This window comes from Lissotriton helveticus, chromosome 2_1 (genome assembly GCF_964261635.1).
Source record: "Lissotriton helveticus chromosome 2_1, aLisHel1.1, whole genome shotgun sequence".
NCBI classification, from domain to species: domain Eukaryota; kingdom Metazoa; phylum Chordata; class Amphibia; order Caudata; family Salamandridae; genus Lissotriton; species Lissotriton helveticus.
Window position 1 is genome coordinate 310,364,091 of NC_136059.1, and position 24,113 is coordinate 310,388,203.

Below are 24,113 nucleotides of genomic sequence, written 5' to 3' on the forward strand. Positions count from 1 at the left end.
AGATGAAGACACAATGGGGGATGGATTCTCATAAATTATTGACTTTTAGTCTTGGACCAATTCATCTATATATATTTTGAAACAGGCATATTTGATGCTGAATTTGAAACTTTGTATTTCTGTAACATATGCAAATATCTAGATCTACTCCTCAATTGAAATGAATTATTAAGTAGGATACACAAAAAATGTATCAATGAAGCATATGTGTCTGCCTCCATCTAGCTACGTATGTATGTAATCATTTTATTCTGTTATTGTATTTTTGGATATGATGTGTTTCTCCATGTTGCTTTTAAAATCAAATACACCTTTTCCAATTCAAAATAAGTACATTCAAATGTTAAGCTCTTAAATGTAATCAAAAAGTAAATAATACCAATAGAAAAACACATGTAACCATTTTAATAATGTAATTCACAGACCTGGTTAAAATAGTTCCTTGTGTGAATCTCAAAATTATTTTTTAGTGCTTTAGACATTATAAATTCTCCTAATGATCCATTCTTAGAATGACAGACAGGAGTTCATTGCTTTGATATCACATACATGGTTCTAAGTTATATCATTGCATTATTGGACAGATTTTGCTCGAGAATATATTGATTTCATAAATATCTCATATTGTGTATTTTGTATCAGATTTGACCCAGAAACAAACTAAGTCTCAACGTTTGAAAGGCTGTATAGTGTTTAACTGGGTTGATACAGCAACCTCTGAGTTCTGGCATTTTCAGGTAGACACAGAGAACCAGTGTCAATTGTACATCATTTTCGATGGTATGAATTTCAATATCACGTTATTCTCTCAATTTAGGAGGCCTACCCACTTTGTTTCTGAGACTATATAGTCTTTCATGTTCTAATTACGATGTGTAATCTGCTGACATAAATGTAGAGAATATACATGTTTGAGAGAACACTAACCCTCAGTTATTGACATGTTTTGTGTGAGGATCTTCAGAAGTAAAAGTAAATAGAACCTCTTCAGCAAACGATACAAAATAGGCAAAGAACAGCAGCACCATCTCTAAGAAGGCTCAGTTACACGGATGTGTTCATGGAGTTTTTAAAACCCAAATATCTGTGAACATTGTTCATAAACCTTAAATGACAAGTATTAAGTAGTGCTATTCAACAGGCCCACAAATAACAACGGTATGACTGCTCTTTGACTTGTTAAATGCGAAGCTGATGGAATTCCAAATCTGTGGACTATGAATACCAGGATGTGGGGTGCTACTTGTTAATTATAAGATAAATAACAATTGTGGCTGGCTTCTTCAGGTTTAGTACAAGTAGGGAGGCGTAACATGTGGTCAAGATAGGGACAAATATACAGACAAGTAATGTTATGGTGGAGCAAAGTGTGAGCAAGTAACGATACGGAAGAGTAAAGTATGGTCCAGAAGAAGAAAGGAAGTGCAAAGTATGGGCAACACAGGTAATAAAAGCATGGAAGAGTACAGTATAGGTAGGAAGAGATAAGAATAAGGAGAAACAAATCTAAAATAGTTGTAAGGAGAAGCAAAGTATGTAAACAGAACACCTTAAAAAATTGTTCATCGGACATTTTGAACAGAGATGTAATTGCTCAAAATATTCATTCATTACAGTGTCTTCTTTTTCTACAATCTAATACTGCCAGGAGTTTGTATGCAGCATCAGCATTTGCAGGCTTATATTGAGTACTGGGAACAGGTTGTTCCCTGCTAATGTTCTAAACCCTTACACAGCAAACTCAAAATCAAGGAGTAGCACAAAGACCAACATTACTGCAAGTCATAATTGAAATGTTGAGCCTGCCAGCCACAACAAGTGATAACAGTTTTGTAGGACAATATGGTCCCATACAAATATGCTGAAAAGAACTATAATAATGTATCCTATTTTGACATGTAAACAACATGCAAATAAGCATTTTGGTGCTCAGTACTTACAATGAACTCTGGTTACAGTCATACATTGCCCCAAACTTCACTCATAAGAATAAGGCATTGTGTCTCATTTTCTGTCAACAGTACCAGATGTTTAAGGGGTGTGTACATTGCTACCAGGGCATGGTGCATGGCTATTGAAAAAACGGAATGCTCCATTCCAAATCAGTTCATTAGACCTCAGGTCCGCTCTCATTCCTCAAAATACCAGATTTTTGAGATAGGCCTTTTCAAACCTCTTCACGGAAACTGATGTTGGACGGAAAAGTCGTTTTTCCTGAAATCTTTGAAAAGGGAGTAATTAATATTGAAGAACTAACAAAATGTTTCGTGGAATGGAGCTATACATAGATTATCTTTATAATTGGCTCATAAATTCCAGTAGACACGGTGATGGCAATTCTGGTGTTGGGAAATAATGGTAATTTTTAGGGGCTATTTCTAATCTGGCCCATAGTGAACTGTTTCAAGTTGCATTTAATGTGTCGGTCATCTGCAATATATCACTGCTTACCACAATAATTATTATTTCATGGACTGATCTGGAGACAAATAATTTCTTTGACAACCATCAAATGCAATTGCAATTAAATATTTCTTTTTACATTATCTTTAAAATAGATGCAGAACCCATGTCAATATTCATAAAACTATATAAGCAAAATAATTCAAGAAAATACTCATTGGCAAGCAATGAAAATTGTAGGGCATTTTATAAAACATTTTAATGCAACAGTAATGCATGTTACTAGATAACAAGATGGATTTAACGTTAAATGAGAATTATGCTCATCTTGATAGTAATGGTCAGTTAAACAAGACCCACACTGTTTGTCAATGTTGCCATAATAATTCCACAGTAGTAGATATCTCTGCTTAATACCTAGCAAGTTTGTACTTCTTTATTAGTCTAATTTTCATTTGGCCAGGAACTCTTTTTCTTACTCAAAGCTATTACCTATAAAGGAAGCTGAGGTTTAATGCATTTATGGTTATTTCAGGTTGTGTCAAATTTCTTTATACATTTGAGAGTACTGGCACATGACTCCCCTTAGTTTTAAATACTCAAATTATGAGTTTTGTTTCCTTGTTCCACCCTTAAAGAAAGTCTGGATTGTTGGTTCTGTTTAACAACAATTTAATCTGAAACATATGGCAAAACAAAAAAAATGTATTTGTATAGAAGTGCTATTAAGGCAATTGTAATAGATTGAGATGTACTGCCAAGACTCTGGTTACATATGTACATATTATGGATACACCAATTAACATACCACAAAGCTTGTAAACCTCCAATCCTTAAATAAAATTATTAGCGGGTCAGAACCATTTATATTATTCACAGGTTAGTTAGGTAAAATTAATAACATTAGCACTGATATATGTCCCTGGTGTAAAAAAGATGGAAGCAGATGATATGCATATGCTAGTGATGTGTCAACATGTAAAACAATACTAGTAGCACAAGAGTAAATTTCCATTAGAAAAAATTCGAGTCACAATCTGGAAATAGAATGTCTGGAAAGGCAAACCATCTAGATTCTGACTCGAATTTTAGTTAATAAAATTTCTTTGTATGCTTGATAATACTATATTCGCAGCTGATCATCCAAGCTTCTATATTGGCCCGATTGGATCATTGTAACGTGTTTCTCCTTGGCTCTAATAAGGTTGTTGTGAACCGATTGCAGCGGGTTCAAAACGCTGCAGCACGTGACATCTTTTTTATCCCTAAATACAGTCATGTCTCTAATCTCCTATCTCATCTGAATTGGCTGCCTCTTGCACATCGAGTACATTTCTATACACTCTACACTGTGCACAAGATTCTGACTGGTATCGGCCCAGATATTGTGGGTGACGTGCTCCCTCTACTCCCCACCGCGTGCATTACGCTCAGCTAATCTTATGCTCATATTCCACGCATCCGAAGAGCCAGATCTGGTGGCCGTTCTTTTAGGCGACTGGCCCCAACCTTATGGAACTCCCTTCCTACACACATCCGCTGCATATCTGACCACCAAGTCTTTAAACGGCTTGTGAAGACATGGCTCTTCTCTCAATTCTAATCCCTAGGCTGTAACCCTTCTCATCTCGCTTCAGCACTGGGTCGCCTCTTTGCAGAGGCAGCCATGCGCTTTATAAGTATTTTAATCTAATCTAATCTAATAGTCTAAAAGCCCAGTAGCAATATCTGATGATCTTTACTGAGCATGAGAGTTCTATAACTAGACTAGACATTTAGGGGCCGCTGACGATGTTGGTTGGATTGAAACTGATGGCTTGTCGGTTGCGATTCGACTGCCATGCTCAGGCACCGCCATAGGGATTTTGATGCACGTTTCAGGCATCCTTTCAATGGCGGTCCGACAGCCAATAAAAAATGGAATTGGACTTTGACGGCATCTAGCAGGGCCCCGTCCCTCCGTGGCGTCCACTAAGATGGCAAATGTTGCCTGGCTCACGGTGCATGGATGTTTGTAAACATCAATTTTCCTAATGCGGGTTGTGCAGCAGCCCTTTTCCACCCACTGCACAAGTTGCATTAGTAAAATGGATGTTTACGACTGTCTCATGAGCGGTCGCATCCAAACTCGTCTGATGGAACTGCTGACTACTAGTCTGCCAGTTTCCATTCCAACCTGATGTCGGTCAGACGAGCTATGTAGTTTCATGAGCATTTGGAAGAACTGAAGATTACTGAAATCCAGAATTTACTGACTTGTTCAACAATCTTATGTGGGCACCCACTAGTGCTTGGCCAAGTGTTCTTTAAGAACAAGCTGTCGAAATTAATGTTGGAACATCTTACATGCCAACATGTAAACCAAAACTAGTAGTACAGGACTAAGGCCCTAATTACGATGCTGGTCAGGCGAGTGTTCAACCCGCATTTCGTCACGATAGCCCTCTAAGCAGAGGCTGTGGAGGGAAGGGGGCCTGCCAGGGGCCCCCAAAGTCTGCTTCCAACCGACTTCTAATGGTGGCCGGAATGCCAGTTAAATCCCTACGGCGGTACCTGAGCAGGCACCATCCAATTGTGGGGGATTTCTTTCCACCTGCTGCCCCGATGGGCTCCTTGAATATGTCGGATAGGCAGTGGTCGGTCCTTCCGCTCCCTGCCTCCAACCGCTGCATCATAATGTGGCGGTCGGATTTCATGTAAAAATGTTGGTCGGATCGCAACTGTCAGGATGTCGGTTGTGATCTGACCGACATTGTAATCGGCCCCATAGTGAGTGCTGCAGAATGTCCCTAGTCCATTAATTGTAAACATGTCCCGGCTGATCGGTAGTCCCTATTCTTAAACTGAGTTCTAATGCTGCTGCTGGAACCACGATCTGTTCACCACAGTGATTAACATAACATGGTAAGAATTGACTTAAGTCTCTTTTAGACAGGCAATGAGAGCCTTTTCCTGTCAATAAAAAGGCATTACTCCTGACACTGCCGCACATATATGTTCAGGTTTATTAGTAAAGAGGCTGAATGGCTTGTTCGAGTTGGGTGAGATCTTAACCTATCCCTAATTCCCAATGAACCATATAAAACAGCCTAACTGGAATACAGATGTAATGAGGACTGCTACAGTGATTTATGGATTTTTTACTAAAGAACTGCGAAACTGCGCCCATTTTCCCGAGTACTTATTTTAAAAAAAAAACTTGTCTTTTTGGAAGTTCCCTTGACTGCTTTTGTGCACTTATTGGGGAACATGACATGTAGCAGTGAATTTGAGATTGTTTTCTCTACACTTTCTCTGCTCACAGTGAAACACTCAAAAGATAAACTCTCATTAATTATATTGCTATACGAGTACCCTGAAAATACCAAGGAATGCTACCCTTTGCAGAGTACATCTTGGATTCTAATTACATCTTCTCTTGACGTATTTTGTCAAAGACAACCCTGGAAAGTTAACTGTAAATTTGAGCACATTCAGAATTCTTTACATTTCTAATATGTATATAGGATCCATTTATATACACATATTTATCTGATAAATAATGCAGTTTATGCATTTTCTACAGGGAATCTGTAGGCAGTGCAGTCAGCATACTTCAAAGAACGTATTCTCTTCTACATTATAAAACATTTGTCTTCCGCAGCCTGCTTCATTTCTGTAAGTGTTGTTTGAGCCTTTTCTTTAATTGTGTCCAAATCCATATTCTGAATCTGTTGTATATGCCCAAGAATAGAGTTCTTGTCTTCTTCTTCAACCTGATCTTCAGCAACCATTTTCTGAAGGTCTTCTGGAAGGTCCACATCATCTCCAGCCAATTGTATTTGGCTTTCATCTTTCTCGCTCTGACCAGACAAAGAAACAGAGAGAAATATGAGCAATCCAGATATAAGACAGTTAAATTATCACATTTGCAACATATGCATATATATCAGTTGTATTTACATACTTTGTATTTGACACTATACAGCAATGCTTAGGATGCAGAAGCACATTGTGAGAAAGTGAATAATTATTTGGGGTGAATGGTAGCCTACCACAAGAAACAATGTCACTATTTTTGTTACGTCAAGTAAGGGTTTCAGTAACTCAACCCTGAGGTCACACCCTGGTAGCTTTGGCACAGAGCACACACGCTTAACTTAAGAAAATGTCTAAAGCATTTAGAAGTACCAATATAGATAAAAAGTCTAAAATACAACAAAATAAAAATGCCACTCTTATTTTAAAAAATAGAGAATAAGTTAATGAACATGTTGACTCCAAAATGACAAAAATCTTTTAAGGGAAACCGGAGATATTCAATGTGGAAATAGCAGCAAAAAGTGTTAAGCACCAACCGTGGGTGGCTTGGAGTGTCCGGACCCCTCCATCATCCGCCCAAGTTTGCAGATCCATTGGCGGAGAAATTTCACCTTTATAACAACATACCGTACCGCTTGTACAGACTGTGCCCCAGGTGGAGTGTGGGATCGACAGATGACCACACACGACCAGGTTCGTCCTGAATCTGTGCGGCGTGCTCCAATCAAAATGGCGGTACGAGCTGCTGCCTGATGCCACGGGGTCCCTCAGACCGCCCCTCCCCTTGCTGACCCCCCTGCAGAGAACGACTCTTGTGCCCCGGCATCCTGCCTGTGCCCTCCAAAGCGGTCGGTGACCCCCGGTGACCCCTGAGACACAGCTGCACAGAGGGCGAGGTCTCTGGGCTGTGAGAGGAAGGCCCAGGGTTGTTCACCGGAGAACAGGGATGATCGACGTCTTCAGCCAGGACCTGGAGTGGATGTTGTCGGCCCTGACCTGGCCCCTCTCAGGTGGATCGGTGAGCAGCAGAGCCCAGGAATCGGGCGTGGCGGCTGTGGTGGCACTGCCCCCCCCCCGGGCAGAGACCCTGCACTGGGTGCAGCCCCGCCCAGAGTGCGAGAGAGACTAAATCGCATCAAGGCACGGGCCAGGTCCCGCCTTGCTGATGACTGATCAAGGGGCAGCCGCTGCCTAACTCCAACTCTTCCCATGGCTGGGGTGAGAAACCTGCGATGCTACCTGGTGGGTGCTACCTGGGCCTGGTGCATCAGGAGGTGGGGCGGGCTGAGGAGGCGCCCTGGCAACGGTGTGTGCAGCCCCTGTTGAGAGAGAATGGAGCTGCCCGATGGCATCGGGCCTCTATGCGGCTCACCCCCTTCCGAGGAGAAACTCCTGTTCCCCAGTACATCACAGGGGTCCCCCACAGCGATCATGGACCCCCGCCAGTTGCAGAGGGGCAACCAAGCAGAGGACGAGGTCTCTGGCCTGTGGGGAGTGGTCCTGGGATTGTTGACATGAGGTTGCGCCAGTAGGTGCCTTCGGACCAGCTGGGTGTGGTTGCTTCCGGCGCGGCCTACTTCGGACAGACCAGTAAGCAGAGAGGTCTGGGGGCTACCATGGGGAAAGACAGAGGGCCCCAACCACCCCCAACACAGACTATGATTGACCAATATACTACAAAGTACCCTGGACCAACCACTGGGGCAGTCGAGAAACCTGCTCTGGTTGGGGCTGACCTCACCACAATCCTATAAACCATTAACTCCTCGCAGGCCTCAGTGGAGAACAAGATCGGCGAGGTCCGGGTGGACGTGCCTTAGGTCATAAAGGCATTGCGCAGTAGACATCACAGTATAAATATGTTATGCAAAACCCAGCATAAACGTTAGTAAATAAATAGGCATAAAAACAGTATGCCCCAATCGGGGGCACAACACACTGAACCTGGCCCCAGGCCAACTGGCCTCTCACAGGGGCTCAAATGCCCAATGTCCAGAATGTCCGGGCTGGCTGCGCATTCAGCAAAAGCAGAAGACGCAATTACTCAAGCCTAAACGTGGCAGCTGCCCACTAATTGCTGGGCAGCCGTAGAATTGAGCCCGGGCACCAGCATGCCTCCTGAGCCCTCTGTCTGGGGCACTGAAATTCACTATGGTCCCACGTTGCAGCTGCCTGCGCTCTCGCAGGGCAGCTGGGAAAGATGGCTAGCAAAAACAAGCACTGGCACTAAACGTGCAACTTGAGTCCCACTGGGGCTTTAGAAACAATATGCCCCCAAAATAAATCAGCGTGGGTACCCTCGCACGCAGCTGCCTTTACATTAGGACAGCATCCGCACTTTAGACAACATCAAGTTAACTTCTGTGCGCCTCCCTCTCATTCCCTTTACCACAGCACCTCAGCGCTAACTATGAGGGGGCCAGGTGGAAACTGCAGGTCCGGGCCTCCGTCGAGGTGCCACCATAGTCCTGCTACAAGAATGCCCCCAGAGCCCTGCACGTTCAATGTGGGGGTGGGGCACACACATACCCGGTCTCTGCCAAGCACAGGCAGCCAATCTACTGGCCAAGAGCTCTCTGCACTCGTTGTGTGGGAGAGGGACACCGGCTCTGCACTCTGTCCCCTTTGAGTCCCACTCACCGGGGCTCTCTGTTGCGGCTCTCGGTTTACTCCTGGCAGGTTCCGGCGATACAGGACACTGAGCCCAGACTCCGTGGCGATGTCCTCTCCACCTCTTCCTCTTTTTGGGGGCTGCACTCATGCAGCACAGCCAGTCCCTCCCCCGGTCTCAGGCTGGGCACCGGGACAGCTCGGCGGCATCTTGTGGAGGCGGGGTAAGCTCCCGTCCTCCTTTCGGCAGGTTTTCCAGGAAGCCCCACTCATAGACAGGCACAACCTGGCCTGACTTCCGGTCTTTGCGCAACTGCGGCGCTCCGTCTCCTCGGGCTGCGGCGGTGATTCTGGGGACTTTAAAAATGCGGAGTGGCTCCCGCTAGTTTTAAAAGCATCCATATAATGGGTGGGCACCCGCTGTAGAATATGAAATTAGCGGAAATGCAGGGTAGGCTCCTGCAAATAGGCACACCAGCGGAGTGGGCACACGCTCGGTTTTATGCAGAATGCGGGGGAATCCCTACATTGGGATTCCCTCAAAATGGGCTGCAGCTTCACGCTGCGGAGTCCCCACGTTCCTCTTGCCTCTGGAGAAATTTACATATCAGCGCTCCCAGGCGCTAGAAACAACAAGGTCCTTGCCAATGCCAAGAGGAGAAGTCCTTGGTGCTGGGGATACCCCAGCAAAGCGCAGCCAGGCAGGCCAGCACGCAGGGACCCCCAGGAAACAGCAGCTGGGTCCCGCAGTGGTTCCTCCTGGCAGAGTGTCCCCCGCAAAGGAAGAACAAGCACAACGGAACATTTTCATTGGGTCACAGCCCCTATATTTATACTGCATTTCCCCTTTGTGTCACAGCACAGGGTCTAGGGAAACCAGTTAGAACTGGTATAGGGGAGCTTTGGAGCACTTTGTTTTGCTCAGCTCCTCTCTCCTTTGTTAGGTGGGCGCTCAGGGATCAGACGCACCACAGGGGGGGAGCCGGCATTGTGGAGGGAAGGCACAGCCCTATTCAGGTCCACGGTGCAACTCCTCCCTCCCATCTACATGCAGATCTCCCTATTCACCACTGGGCAGACTTATCCTGGCTCCTGGAGCCACCCACACCATCCAGCACCTTTCAATCACAAGCCAGACATGCAATTCACGTCAGGCAGGCAGACACACCGCTCACAGAAATGCCAACTTCTAAAAGTTGCATTTTTCCACCAGTCACCATACATCTGCGCACATCATTGCGCAGCATTTATTCTCACGAGTTCCCACATACTAAACTCGCCCCTGCACTCCTCTCATACCAGGAATTACCAGGGACACACATATCCCCCATGCATTCCTATGGGAGGGCCGGCCAATGACACCACACGCACTCAGAGCGCGCACGCACTTTACACTGGGCCACAGTGCTAAAGTGCGCAGAGGCCAAAAACTACTAATATCAGGTCACAGAAAAGGCAAAAAGTTTAGGGGTGAACCTGCCAAAAGGGCCAAGTCCAACAGTTCCTTCAAGAGAAAGATTTAAGAAGGCAATTGAAGTGGAGCTTCGACAATACTTCCTCACCATCCATAGCTGCGTTCCCTCACCGGGTACTCTCTCGGAAGTGGGTAAATCCACCATCCATGGTTTCGCTTAAGGCCAACTCAAACTCAAGCGTTCAGCCCAAGATAGCTGGAAAACCCTCCTCAAGGCCCAGGCAACCCACCTAGAGAGGACTACGCCTGAGGCGCAGGACGGCTTCCAAGTACGGCAGCTTGCCCTGTTGAGAGAAGAAATCAAACAAATCTCTCTGGAGTATGCTAAGTTGCTATAGAGAGCCTCCGTTACCAGAGTCTATGGTTGGGGCACAAAAATCTAAAGATTTTACACAGACTGGCAACATAGCCCTAGCCAATAGCATAATTCCAGAAATTCGAGACCCCGAAGGACTCACTCACCGCACTCCCCCTGCAATAGCCCAAACTTTCACCAACTACTTTTCCAGGCTCTACTCAGCCCAAAGACCCAAGATCTCTCTTTCCGAACTGATCAACCTGGAGGGTCTCCACCTTCCCCACCTTAGTGTGGTTGAATCGGCCGGAATTGATCTTCCCATTACACGTGAGGAAATAAATGAGGCCATATCTCGTATTGCATCGGGGAAAACACCAGGTCCAATGGCTTTCCACAGGAATACTATGCAGCGTATCGGGACATACTTGTCCCTCACCTCTCTTGGCCTAGTGAACCACCAATCACTAACCCCCTACCTAGCACTCCTCCTAATTGACTACGAAAAAGCCTTCGACTCAGTTGACTGGCCGTATCTGGAGCCAGCAGTTCCGATGCTTCGCCAAGGTGTTGTATTCCAGACCCAAAGCACAGGTGCTCATCATTGGAGAGCACTCAGAGATGTTCCTGATTGGAAGAGGCACGAGACGGGTGGTCCCTCTTGCCCCTCCTTTTCGCCCTGGTGATGGAGCTCCTAGCCTACCTCATTCGGTCAGATGACCGGAATCAGGGATGGAAGTGGCAAGGCTCCTATAAGAACAAGATCGCTCTATATGTGGATGATGTCCTTCTTTTCCTCATTGAGCCGGTCCAATCTGGACCTAGTTGCCTCCAAATACTATGCTCCTTTGAACAGGTCTCAGGCCTACACCTGAATTCAGCTAAGTCAACCTTGGTCCTCCTTTATCTGTCAAGGGACTGTTTCGACTTGCAGTCTACTATACCCATAAGGTGGCAATCATTTAAATATTTGGGAATCTGGGTTGCGTTACTCCCCGAGTAAGCGTGGTTGCTCAACATCACCCCATTAGTCAGGAGGGCCAAGGAAGATCTCCGGAAGTGGCAAACCTTGCCACTTAATCCCTTAGTGTGAGTCGCAATTTTCAAGATGATGATTCTCCCCTGATTCTTATACATTATCCAAAAAAACTCGTTCCCCCTTCCTCGAACGTGGTTCTGGGAACTAGACAGTCTTGCTACCAAGTTCCTCAGGAGCGGGAGGAGACCATGAATGGCTCTGTCCCAATGCTAGATCCCACCCTTTGATGGGGGCATGGGCATGAGTAACCTTTATTTATATTATCTAGCAACCCACCTACTCACCTTACATGATTGGTTCAATGGGGGCTGGTTTTACCCAGCATACAGGGTCGAGCTGAGCGAACTAGGACTTCCCAAAATTCAAGCAATGATGTATGGGGACGAAAAGCCAAGCCTCTGCCTGTGATGACACGTGCAGTTCTGCTGGCTTGGTGCGGTTCCCTGTGCCATACCCAGTGGGAGAACAAACAAACCAACAAACACCTTTTAAATATTCCTCATTTCTCATCCCCACAGTGCCCGGCTGGGCCTTATGTGAGTACCCTTCTTCCTTTTCACCCCCACACGGTGCACACCACATTGTCTGACAGTCATCCGGAGGTATAATTACCGACTATAAATCTACCTTTCTGATGCATTTCCCTTATTTTTTTCCACCTTACCCCATTACTGATACTATGGTATCATTTTTTTAGCTGCCCCTTCATTGCTAGGTCCTGATGAGTCCCCACATTGTGAAGTGGATCGAAACGTTGTTGAATAAGTGAAGCGAACCATTTGTCAGTTACTATTATTGTATTAGTAGGCTGCAAGCAAACATTATGTATTGATTTAATGGTCGCCTTTGTACATTTTTGATGAAACCTTGTTTTTATGTCACAAAAAGTCACAACCTTGAAATATAAGTTTCACAATTACTTGGGACACCATGCACTGGATTTAAAATAATGTGATTACATAATATAAAACAACGTATTTTCATACAAAATTTGTGTTATATGTCTTTTCACTTTCAGACATCTCTTTGCCTTCGATTATTCTGATAGTGCTATTATATGTTAAGTATCATTTGTTGATTTCCACAGGAACCATTGTTTTCTGTTAAACTGTAAAGTACCCTGGTTTTGTGTGAGTAGGATGTCTCTTGTTTTTTTATACAGGGCTGTCTCTTTAGTCATAGTCATCTGGAGCCCTCCCATCTTTTCCAGAGGGGCTTTTTTCTAATTTGGGGTGTTTTCCTGTTGTGGCTTCTTCTGGAAGGCACTATCTGCTGAGGCACTAAACGTGGCTGAAGAACCATCGCTACAGGAAGGGGTCACCCATATCTCTGGCAGACAAGAACGGTCAAGAATTGGACTTTAAAATCATCATGCCATCCAAGATCTTAGACCAGAAGCTCTCTAATTGCGAATTTTGACAGATTGCAATGCCCATCTTCCAGACCAAGTTGAGAAACTATGGATCTTGCACAAGGCTTGGGGCAAGCAGAAGTGGTAGATCCGACATAAGCCTTGGTTCAAAGTCCAACAACAGGATCAAGAACTAAAACAATTACGAAATGAGAACATGGCTGCTTCTCCAAGCGCTAACCGTAGGAGTCTCTGATGTCCCTCCTATCTCGCCAGCAACTCACGTTTTTCTGGAGACCCAACCAAGTTAAAGGAATTCTTGGATTTGTTAACTGTGTTTTTTGCCTTTCCAATTTACTTTATACTGAGCCAAGGTAGGATATATATTTATCACCCTGTCTGGTCCAGCACAGCCTGGTTGACCCCTCTAGTAGCCTCAGATGATCCAAGTCTATCTAACAATGCTGCATTCCTAATAGCCTTTAAGTGCATATTTAAGAGTTCAGGGTTAGATTGCTCAGGCGAAGAAGCTCTCTGGGACATCCAGCAAGGCAACTAAGACATGCTAACCTATATTAATCAATTCCACCAGTTGGCTGCAGAGACAACTTGGGTCGAACTGACCTGTGTCACCCTTTTTCACCAGGGTTTAGGAGAAGGGATAAAAGATGAGCCTGTGCACTATTCCCATGCTGAGATGATGTCAACGTTAATGGATCAAACATTACCCATTGAACACCGCCTACATGACTAACAGTTCAGAAACATTCCCAAACCAAAATCAACAGCCTCAGGGAAGTACTCAACCATCAACCTGAAATGTGGACATTTTTCCTACTGAGTCATCCAGTAAAGAACGAATTCAAATTGGGCTTGCTCACTGAACACTTTCAGTGTCAGAGAGAACATCCGCGGAAACAAGGACTGTGCACGTTTTGTGGATCCCCAGGACATTTAATTCATTCTTGTCCAATTCGCCCCCAGAAGGTTTCCCATCCTCTTTAAAAGGGGAGAGGATGGAAACGTCTGATAGTCCTTCAATCTGTACTTGAAGGGAATTGTTAATATCTTTTTTTCTTTTACCTATGCAAGTAACTTTCTAATGAAAAGACTGAAAAGGTACTAGCACTGCTGGAGCCAGTGGATTACACCTCAATGAGAATTGGGTGCTTGAGAAATGGATTCCTTGAATTTCTAAAGAAGCACCCGAACAAGTGCATATGGTAGGTCATACACCATTGGTCTCTGGGCCTGTTAAAGAGATGACCACTCCTATGAATCTAACATTTGACAGACATCTGGAAGTGCTCTCTTTCAACCTCATTTCCTTACCAAATCATGTAATATTAGGTATCTTTAAAAACATTTCATAAAACCATGATTTAAGACCTTGCTTGAAGCTAATGTCAGTTATAAGCTTTAAAAATTTACTATTTACAATCTATAATGGATACAGTATACAAAGAAATTATGTAAAATCAACAAACCCAAGCACTTATTACAATAAGAATTTTCGATCGTTGCCACCAGGCATATAATAGGTATCTCGTTATTGCAAAGACAAGCCACTGCGTTGTGTCTGACCGAAATATACGTAGTGCCTCAAGGGTGCGTGAAAAGGAAAGCAGTTGACATATTGGAATAATCCATGCTTTCCTTATATTTCTGTATGCAAGAAGAAAATGTGCTCTACTGTCTCTGGCGCAGTCAAACAAGATGGGCACATAGAGGAGATTGTAGCCTTTGTCCAACTGTGTTTCCATGCATTTAATGGAAGAGACCCTAGCCTGAATTGAATAGATAGTGCTTGTGCCTGAGGTGGGTCAATTCTGTCCACGTACATGTTCAAGTTAAAACAGCTTTAAACATTTAAAAATTGCAGGGTGAAAGTGCCACATGCTACAGTATTGTTACAAGAGGAGTTTATAAAATCCCAATACCACTTCTTTAATGGAGGAACCATTTTCTTAGTACTAGAACCAGGGGCCTCCCAGATCATATCCATACCCAGCCGATACAACCACTTCCTTACCCTGTTAAACCACGCAACTCGCCTTTCTTTTTTTGGAGAGCTAGTAATTCTGCCACTGCCTCTTTTATGGGAATCTCTGTGTTGTTAGTCCAAATTCTGACCCAAAACAGCAATGCTTTGAGGACAGCGAAGTGTGTGATGGATTTAATACATAATAAATCAAGGCGTAGTGGCAATATTGGTGTGTTGATTGGGACATTAAGTATTGGCGTTAAAAATTTGTTTTCCACTACCTCTTTTTCGTATTCTCTAAACCCCACAATTCGGCTCCATATAAGGCTGCACCAAGGCCTTTGGCCCTGTGTATCTCAAGTGTGGGGTAAATTGGGCGAAAGGTTGAGCATCTTAACCTCCTTGCAATTGCGCAGTCCACTTGTTGTAATGACATCTCATTCTTCTGAATTTGGGGAGCCCATACAATATTGTCACTGATTCTGACTCCCAAATAATCAAATATATTGACCTGCTCTAAATGCTGAGCACACAGCATCAGTTTCCCCTTAGATAGTTTGTAGAGATTAAAAAACATATATTTTGATTTAGAGCCATTAATCTCAAGGCCCCGATCCTTGCAGGCTTTATTAAACTTGATCAGAGTATTTGGAATACCCGTCGGGGTCTTAGAGATGAGTAGTGTGCCATCTGTGGACAGCAAGGAGGGTAAGGGGCTGCCTGCTAGTCTAGGAGGATCACCCCTACAATCATAAAGCTCTTTTATTAATCCATTGCTGTACGGGGTAAATAGCATTGGGGCTTGCAGCACACAGCCCTGGCATACGCCTTTAGAAATTGCAATACTATTAGAAAGGCTGCCATCTGACTTCCACCTGATTCTGGCGTAATTATCATCATGTAAGCGAATCAGTAGCTGAAGTAAGTCACTTGGTAACCTTAATTTCCCCAGTGTGTCCCACAGTTTATTACGATTAATGGAGTCAAACGCTTTTTTGAGGTCAACAAATACAACGTATAGATGGCCCTTCCCGATCTTCACTTCCTTCCAGATTAATAATTAAAATCTAAACTCTTGGTCTAGTGTACTTGTTGATTACCTGAAGCCTGCCTGCAAGTGGGAAATGATGTTATTCTCTCCATACAATTTTGGAGACGTGACAAAATTACTTTGCAGAAGACTTTTTGGGATACATCTATAAGACTTATCGGTCTATAGTTTTAGTCCCCTTTCTCTCCTTTTTTAAAAATGGGAATTATTTCCACCTCTTTCCAGGTTGGGGGAATATCCCCACAACGTCAAATGGCATTAAAAACCTTGTGAAAATGAGGGCCCCAAGTATTTGGCTTAGCTTTATACAAGTCCCCTGGGAGTTTGTCTAAGCCTGGGGCTTTTCCAGCCTGGAGTTGTTTAATGGCCTTTATAATTTCCTTCAGGGAGAATGCTTCTGCATATTCCAAGGTGTCTCCCCCTATGGGTACCACGCTTCCCTCCACCATATTTTGGTTGCCACTCCAGTGTAAAGCTTTTTAAAGTAATCTTCCCAGACCTGTGGCTGTATATAATAGTCATCTTCGCTTAGCTGCTTAGTTGAGCCTTTAGTAAGTAGGTGCCAGAATAATTGACTATCTTTCTGTCTAGAGGCCTCAGCCAGTGTGCTCCAGTTATCGGCCTCCCAGCACCTTTTTGCTCCCACCTAAGCCCTCTTGTACATTGCTCTCTTGTTCACGATGTCCTCTCGTACTCCTTGCTTAACTGCCACCATAAGGTTAACCTTTGCTTGTTTACAATCGTCATTGTTCCATGGGGCAATGTTTTGTTTAATCGTATTAAAACTAAGTGATTTACTAAAATGTTGTTTAATGCTATTGGTCAATTTCTTATAGCTAGCTACAATAAGGTCATCCTCCTTTTGGTATTAAAGACCATAAGGGTCTGAGCCACTTCTTCATAAATGTTTGGGGGTATCTGCCGATCTGCTATTACCCTGCGCCATTTAATACTTCTATTGTTCGTAGTTACAATAGGGGCTGTATTTTGAGGGGTTTGGTTATCAAAGATTGGAAGACCAATTAACTCCAGAAGGAGCGCATTGTGATCGCTATCATCACAGTCTTGGACAGTCATATCCTTAACATATGACCACATATCAAAGTTCACCATGATGTAGTCTATCCTGCTTTTAATGCACCTCATCTTAAAAGTAAACTTTGCAGCCTCATCGGCCGGTGTCCGCCCATTGCAGGCTCACACCCGTGAGCCAGGGTAAGAGACAGTACCTGCTGCATAACTTTAGTGAGTTTTTTAATGGGAAAAGTATATAACTTTTTAACACCCCTAGCTTGCTCTTTATCCTGCTCTAGCTCTTGGACATAATAGACCGGCTTGTATGTCGTATTAAAATCACCAGCAAGAATAAGGTAGGGCCCTCCACTACAGTTATTGAGGTAATCTACTAACGTTGTTATGGTTTCTGAATACTTATGAGGGCTGCTAAACCTATTGTAAATATTAAACACTCTAATTTGGACATTTCTTTTTGGACATTTCAGGTCAATTCCAAGGATTTCCTGAGAGTCTACCTCAAGTTTTTTTAATTTCACAGTTCTATGTTGTCTTGACCCAGATTAACATACCACCAGCCGATCCTCCCGCTATTGATGGCCTAGCCTCGATTTTAAACGTGGTAAACCCCACCCTATATACCTGCTTTGTCGCCCAGGTTTCCTGAAACAGGCATGTATGATTACTATAGACCATCCCACCCCATTCAGGATCGCTTAGCTTAGATTTGATTTCGGCGATATTCCATGAGACAATCTGGAGTAACTTTTCAGCACCCACACTTCCCCGTTGCTTATGGCAAAGTGTAGAGTTGACATTTATTGGTGTTTGAGCTATCTTATGAGATATTTGCTGGGAGGAAGGGATACTGACTGTTTCATTATGCACAGTGGTTATAAATCAATCTACATGGGTGGTTGTGATTACATTATGTGCCGGTACACCCCTCCCTTTATCTAGTCAGCCAGGACTGTCCAAGTCAGTAAGGGCTTCAAATCCACTGCTGAATTCCATAGGAAAATGGATTTTCCTGCTAGGTGGGTTCTGGGGAGGTGGGGGGTGTAGACTAGTCTCCTTAAGAGGCCTATAGAAAAAGCCAAGTGGCTTTAACTCAATCCTTTGTCCACGACCGATCCCAGGTCGTTCCCTCCAGCTTGAGAGCAACTGCTCAGCTAGATATGGAGATCTGCAGTTAATCACTATGCAGTGTCCCTCTGCTACCTTCCGTAGTGGGCCAACCCAATTCACTCTACGGGTGAAAAAAGTATCATGAAAGCATGAACTAGAGAAATCGGTGTTATGTGTTAACCCGTGGCAAACCTTATTCTTTAGTTGTGTAAAAGATTCCTTTTGCTCACCCCTAAGTGTTGGTACATTAGTTAAAATCACCACGTAAGGACAGCAATCTGGGGGAAGGTGGAGAGTCACATCATTACTGTTTTCTTCACCTAAGGGAGCCTCACTCATTTGTACATTGGGCTGTCTAGGCGGAACCATGTCTTTCCTATTCAATGGCAGGCTGGAAATATTGCAACCCGTGCATCCAACAGGTTTATGCTGCCTAGTGTTATCCCTGCGGGCGTCTTCACATGTGTCATGAACATTTTTCTGGACAGTGGACATTGCAGTAGGATGTGCTAGATTACCATGGAGGTTTTTCGCCGTAGTGCTAATTTTACTACTTTCTGCGCCCCCTAGATGTTCTGCAGACCCAAGACATAAGATGCCATGATTATCTGTCCCCTCGGATTGGGAAGCAAAGTATCCTTTTCACATTTTCCAAACTAGTTTCTAGATTATCAAGCCTGTTTATGATGGGTAGTAATTTATTTTGTAATATTTTTTAAAGCCGTCCAGTAGAAGCTTAGTGTCATGCAGAGATAGGACTATGATAGGGGATGTTGCAAGAGAGGGATTCGATTTTGAAGGTGACACTGCAGTATGACTATTACAATGACCAATAAGGACCGGTCTGTTTTTTTCGCTTGGATCTTGTATTAACTACTAATACCGGCACTAAATGCTTTTGTTTCCTCTTCCTTTTAGCTGGGGGACTAGGTACTAGGGATGCTTGAGGTTGATGTGGGGGCATCTCAGGGCTAGCTAGGTCCTGTGCAGAGTGATCAAGAACAATGCTCTCTTGGACCGTAGCCCTTGTTTGGGCACCTATAGATACTTGCTGATTCATACATATAGTATCTAATAAGTCTAAATAGTCTGGCAAGCTTACTTGGTGAAGTTCTTCTCCCCAAGGGTTTCACATTATTCACGTAGTCCAGTTTCGGGGTTTTGGAAGCATACAAAATGGTGGTGAAAAGGACAAAGCCAAGGGAGTAGGCCTAGCCCTGCCTTATCTGGGCTTATCCGGACTTTGACGGGCCGACGCTAGGCTCGGGCACGCCTGCGCGCGTCCCGCACCGCGGGAGCCTCTGGCCTCCTTTAAGCGCCTACTGGCGCAAAGTGTCATTGCTGCGCCTCCCCAGTGCGAAGGATTCTGGGAATTAAGTCCCCTATCAGGAGCAATAGCAGCGGTGGCAGGAAGAAATTACCCGAGTTGGATTCTGTTATACTACAGAGGATTACTTGGCTCCCAAGGAGATGCCTCATACCATCATAGCCAACTATGGTGCCATTAATGTCATACAAGGCATCCCAGCACATTACAAAGTTGACTGCCAGCCCTCTTGAACCCATTGCCACTTTTCCCTTTGGGAGAATCTACTCTCTGAGTCTGAGATGGAGGTTTTGAGGCAATATTTAGGAGAAAATGTCTAAAATTGGCTTATTCCTTGGTCTTCATCACTTGCTGGGGCTTCTCTGTTTTCTTCCCCGAGAAGTCCAACAAACTACATCCTTGCATAGATTTCAGAGGATTGAATAAAATATTCTTGCAATCATTGAGGAATGAATCACTTGTGTCAACAATCCAGAGTCTAAAGGACATTGTATCGGAGACCCTCAACAACACTTCGCAGTGCGCGGTATATGTTTTTTCTCCACTTGTGTGGTAAGGTGGATAGTGTCATCATCGGGTCGTAATCACTTGTAGGTTTGGTTCTCCAAGTGATTAACCAACCTCCACTATGAGGGAGACTGTCTGGGTGGTCGCAGTTGTGAAAAGTGGACTTTGTGGATCCCGAGGACATTTTTTGTCCGATTCACCCCCAGAAGGTTTCGGGAAACACCAATTCCTGTCCTCTATAAAAGGGGAGAGGATGGAAACGTCTGATAGCCCTTCAATCTGTACTTGAAGGGAATTGTTAATCTCCATTTTTCTTTTACCTATGCAGGTAAAAGTGACTAGTGATTAAAAATATCTTATTTTCCTGTTAGAGACCTTTATTAATCAAGAGAGGGATATGATTAAAAGAAATAGGTGTGTTTGAGTGAATTTATGACTGGTCCACAGCACCTCCTGGTATCTCTACATGTTTTGGCCAAAGAATTGCTCATACGAGTTAGGTGGTCCTCATCAGGACCATAGTGTGGTGTGTGGTCATTATTCAGAACACCTATGCAATGGATAGGGACGGTAGATTCACCTACACTTCTTCGACAGTGAGGTTGTTGGTTTATGGTTGACGCTGTCATAGTAGCAGCCTTTGCCTATGACTTTAGTTGGAGGCTGAAGTCCTCCGTGGGTCGCAGGAGAAGTTGACAGTCCTCAATTGTAGGCTGCTGCATTTCTCACGATCCTGATTTGAATAAAATAGCCATCAAGGACAGGCATCCCTTACTTCTCATTAAACATATCCCAGAATCTGCAGACGAGTAAAACTATTCCCTAAATTGGACAGTGGCCCTATCATCTTCTTCAAATCACGGAGGGGTATGAATGGAAGACCACCTTTAGAATGCCTCTGAGGTTAGCCCTGCGTACCCAGCAAATGTTCTCTCCTAATGGTATTCCCTCTATTAAAATAGATGGACAAGAATATTCAGATCCAGAGGATATCATTAAAGAGTTTCAACGGTATTATCACATTTTGTACCAAGATGTTATAAAGAAGGACACGGCTGAAGTTAGGCAAGCCCTAATAGTATTGACTGCAGGTACTGAACCTGGAGGGGGTTTGAATTGGCTAATAAGAGATGAACTAGAAAAGGAAATTACTATAGAAGAAGTTCATTTAGCCCTGTTAGGTATGGCTTCGGGGAAAGCCGCAGGACCCGACAAAATCCAGCTAGAGATTTATAAAATCTTAGGAACAATAATAGTACCTCTCTTACTGGACCTGTTCAAGGGAGTGCAATTTAGTGGAACTCCCCCTGAGTCTTGGAAAGAAACTGACATAATAATATTTACTAAGAACAGTAAGCCGGTGGACAACCCATCTTCATATCGACCAATCTCCCTGATATATTCAGACTCTAAATTATACTCCAAAATCCTGGATAACCGGCTCGGGAGGGTCATTGAACATCTGGTCTCCCCCTGGCAACATGGTTTTATCCCAGGCAAGGGCACGACAGACCGCACCCGTAGAGTTATCTCGCTTTTTGATATCATGTCCGGGACGGGGGGCCAAATGGCTATGATCCTCCTCGATGCTGAGAAAGCTTTTGATTGGGTGTCCTGGGAGTTTTTAAGGGAGATACTTGAAATAAATAAGTTTGGGACCCAACTTATAAAGGCAATCAGAGCCATGTACTCTTAACCAAGGGCACAATTGCAACTTATGGGTAAGGAGTCCAATATTATTAATATATCAAGAGGGACGAAGCAGGGCTGTCTCCGATTTTATTCGCTCTATATATCAACCCCATGGTTGTTAAACTCCTACAGAGCCAGAATATCAAGCCAATTGTTACTGGGTGTTATGGGACCTAAGTATTGGCTTATGCTGATGATGTGGCGGTATTAACACTGAACCCTGCTGAGGCCATTTTAAAACGAAATAAAATCGCTAAGCGTTTTGGGCTTTTCTCGGGGTATGCTTTGAACAAGGGGAAAACGAATATTCTCTGTACAGACAATATCAGGTATAATGACCCAAGGAAAGCAGACACGGCTACCAATTTGGGGGTCTGTATAAGCGCTAAAATAGAGGAAATTAACAAATGCAATTTCAAACCCTTGATTAAAAATATGGGGAATGATCTAAGGAGAATTAACTGTTTTCATTTGTCTATCATCGTGAGGGGCAATTTTGGAAAAATGACCATGCTTCCAAAGCTCCTGTACTTGTTTCGAGCTATACCCCTGGCTATAGAAGATAATATTTTGAAAACCTTAGAATCATTATTTTCCAATTTTATATGTCAATATGGGAAAATTAGGAGATCAATTAAATATTTAGCTCTACCAGAAGAAAGGGGTGGTTTAGCAATTCCTAATATCACTTTATATTATTGGGTGGCCCTTTTCCATCAAATGGCTTCTTTGTTTATCTTAGGGAATGATAATAGAACAGAGCACGGTTTAAAAATATCTACTATATATGAACTCTCTATTGGGAAGAAAGCTCGAGGGCTCTTATTGAAACAATTAGAGCCAAGCTATTATAAAAAGGTCAAATTTGAGGTTATCCATAGTGCATGGAAAATTTGGAAGTAGGTCTCCAGCTTTATGGCAATCCTGAAGTTTAATATATATATTTTTTTATATTTTTATTATCAGCACAATGAAAAGTTGAGCATAAACAATGCATATATACCATCGTACTCTATACATAGAGCTATACAGGAAGGCATAAAATGAACGCTGAAAAAGAAATAGATTAAAAAGTATACAAGAATCCTGAAGTTTAACAGATATACTCCCCTGTGGCATTCATCACTATTATCATCCCAGGCTAATTATGATATGGAAAAGAAATGGGAAAGGATGGGCGTAAGAACAATCAGGGATTTTTCTGGGGGAGAACAAGATTACTATTTCTCTGTACTACAAAGGGTTTTTGATATCCCTAATAAACAGTATTTTAAATTTGCTCAGATCAAAAACATCCTTGCTTTAAAAACCCCCAAGATCAAACTTGATAAGATACCACTTTTAGATATCATATCTAGGAAATCCACTAGGATTAGGAATTTGTGAAGCCTGCTCCTTGATAAGATCCCAGATGATCTGGAAATAACGGAATCATTTTGGGCATTGAAGCTTGCTAATCCCGATGTTGATATTTATATGAGCCTTTCTTTAACATCTAAAATAATTTTATCCTCAAGCTTAAAAGCCCAATTGTATAAAACTATTTTTAACCTATATTTTACACCAGCTAAATTGCTTACATGGGGGAAAAGGATAGATGATCACTGTCCTAGATGTGGGCTAGGGCCAGCTATCCTGATTCATAAGTTTTACGATTGTGACAAATTAACTTTGCTAAAAAAAAAAAAGGCCTGTCAGGGTACTGGGCAGAAGTATTTGGACATAGTGTAGATTTATCCCCTACTTTGCTGATTCTTGGTTATGATGGTTCATTGGGGCTAAGTGTAGAAGAGGAATTTTGTCTTTTTCTAGGGACAGCGGTATGCAGGATATTACTTGCAGCAAGATGGAAAGATACTGATCCCCCAACTTTCCAAATGTGGCTCACCGGGCTCCTGGGAATCTATAATCAAGAAAAGGCTATCTATGCCAGTAGGGGTAGACAGGCCAGAACCTGGGGCCAGAAGGCTTTCTCATTTATTGCCTCCTGGACCAGAAACGTTAGGGGGCCATAGGAAGGAATCAACAGAAATAATGGTCAGCACTATTGGGTATAGGCTACAATGAACTGATCAATCTGTTGTAAATATTTCCAAAAAGTACTGTGCATTTGTGGCTGAACTACCTGCTTATTGGATCTAGCTATTTTTAATATTTTGATGCATTATATTATTCATAAGATTCCTTCTTTTTTTTATATAACTACTGCCTTTTATTGTTAACTTTTTATGTAATTTACTGCTGGTTTTATCACTGTTTGCTATTTCATATAAATGTATTTTATGGAATTGCTTAATAAAAAAAAAAAATAGAATCCCTCTGGGACCCTTTGAGTACTGTGTTATGCCATTTGGACACAGCAATGCTCCATTGAATTTTTAGCATTTCATGGACCATATTTTTGTGGATTTACTGAATATAATTGTTGTGCTTTATC

At 43.2% G+C, this 24,113-nt stretch overlaps 1 protein-coding gene across 1 annotated transcript in view; it reads right to left on the bottom strand.

The window, feature by feature from the left end:
• Positions 1–407: 407 nt before the first annotated feature.
• CPLX4 (complexin 4) overlaps positions 408–24,113 on the bottom strand; it is a 286,388-nt gene continuing 262,682 nt past the window's right edge. Inside the window, exon 3 of the mRNA XM_078677272.1 lies at positions 408–6,245. Within this exon, the coding sequence (XP_078533398.1) occupies positions 6,018–6,245 (228 nt within the window). The 3' untranslated portion in view covers positions 408–6,017. The remainder of the gene's footprint in view (positions 6,246–24,113) is intronic.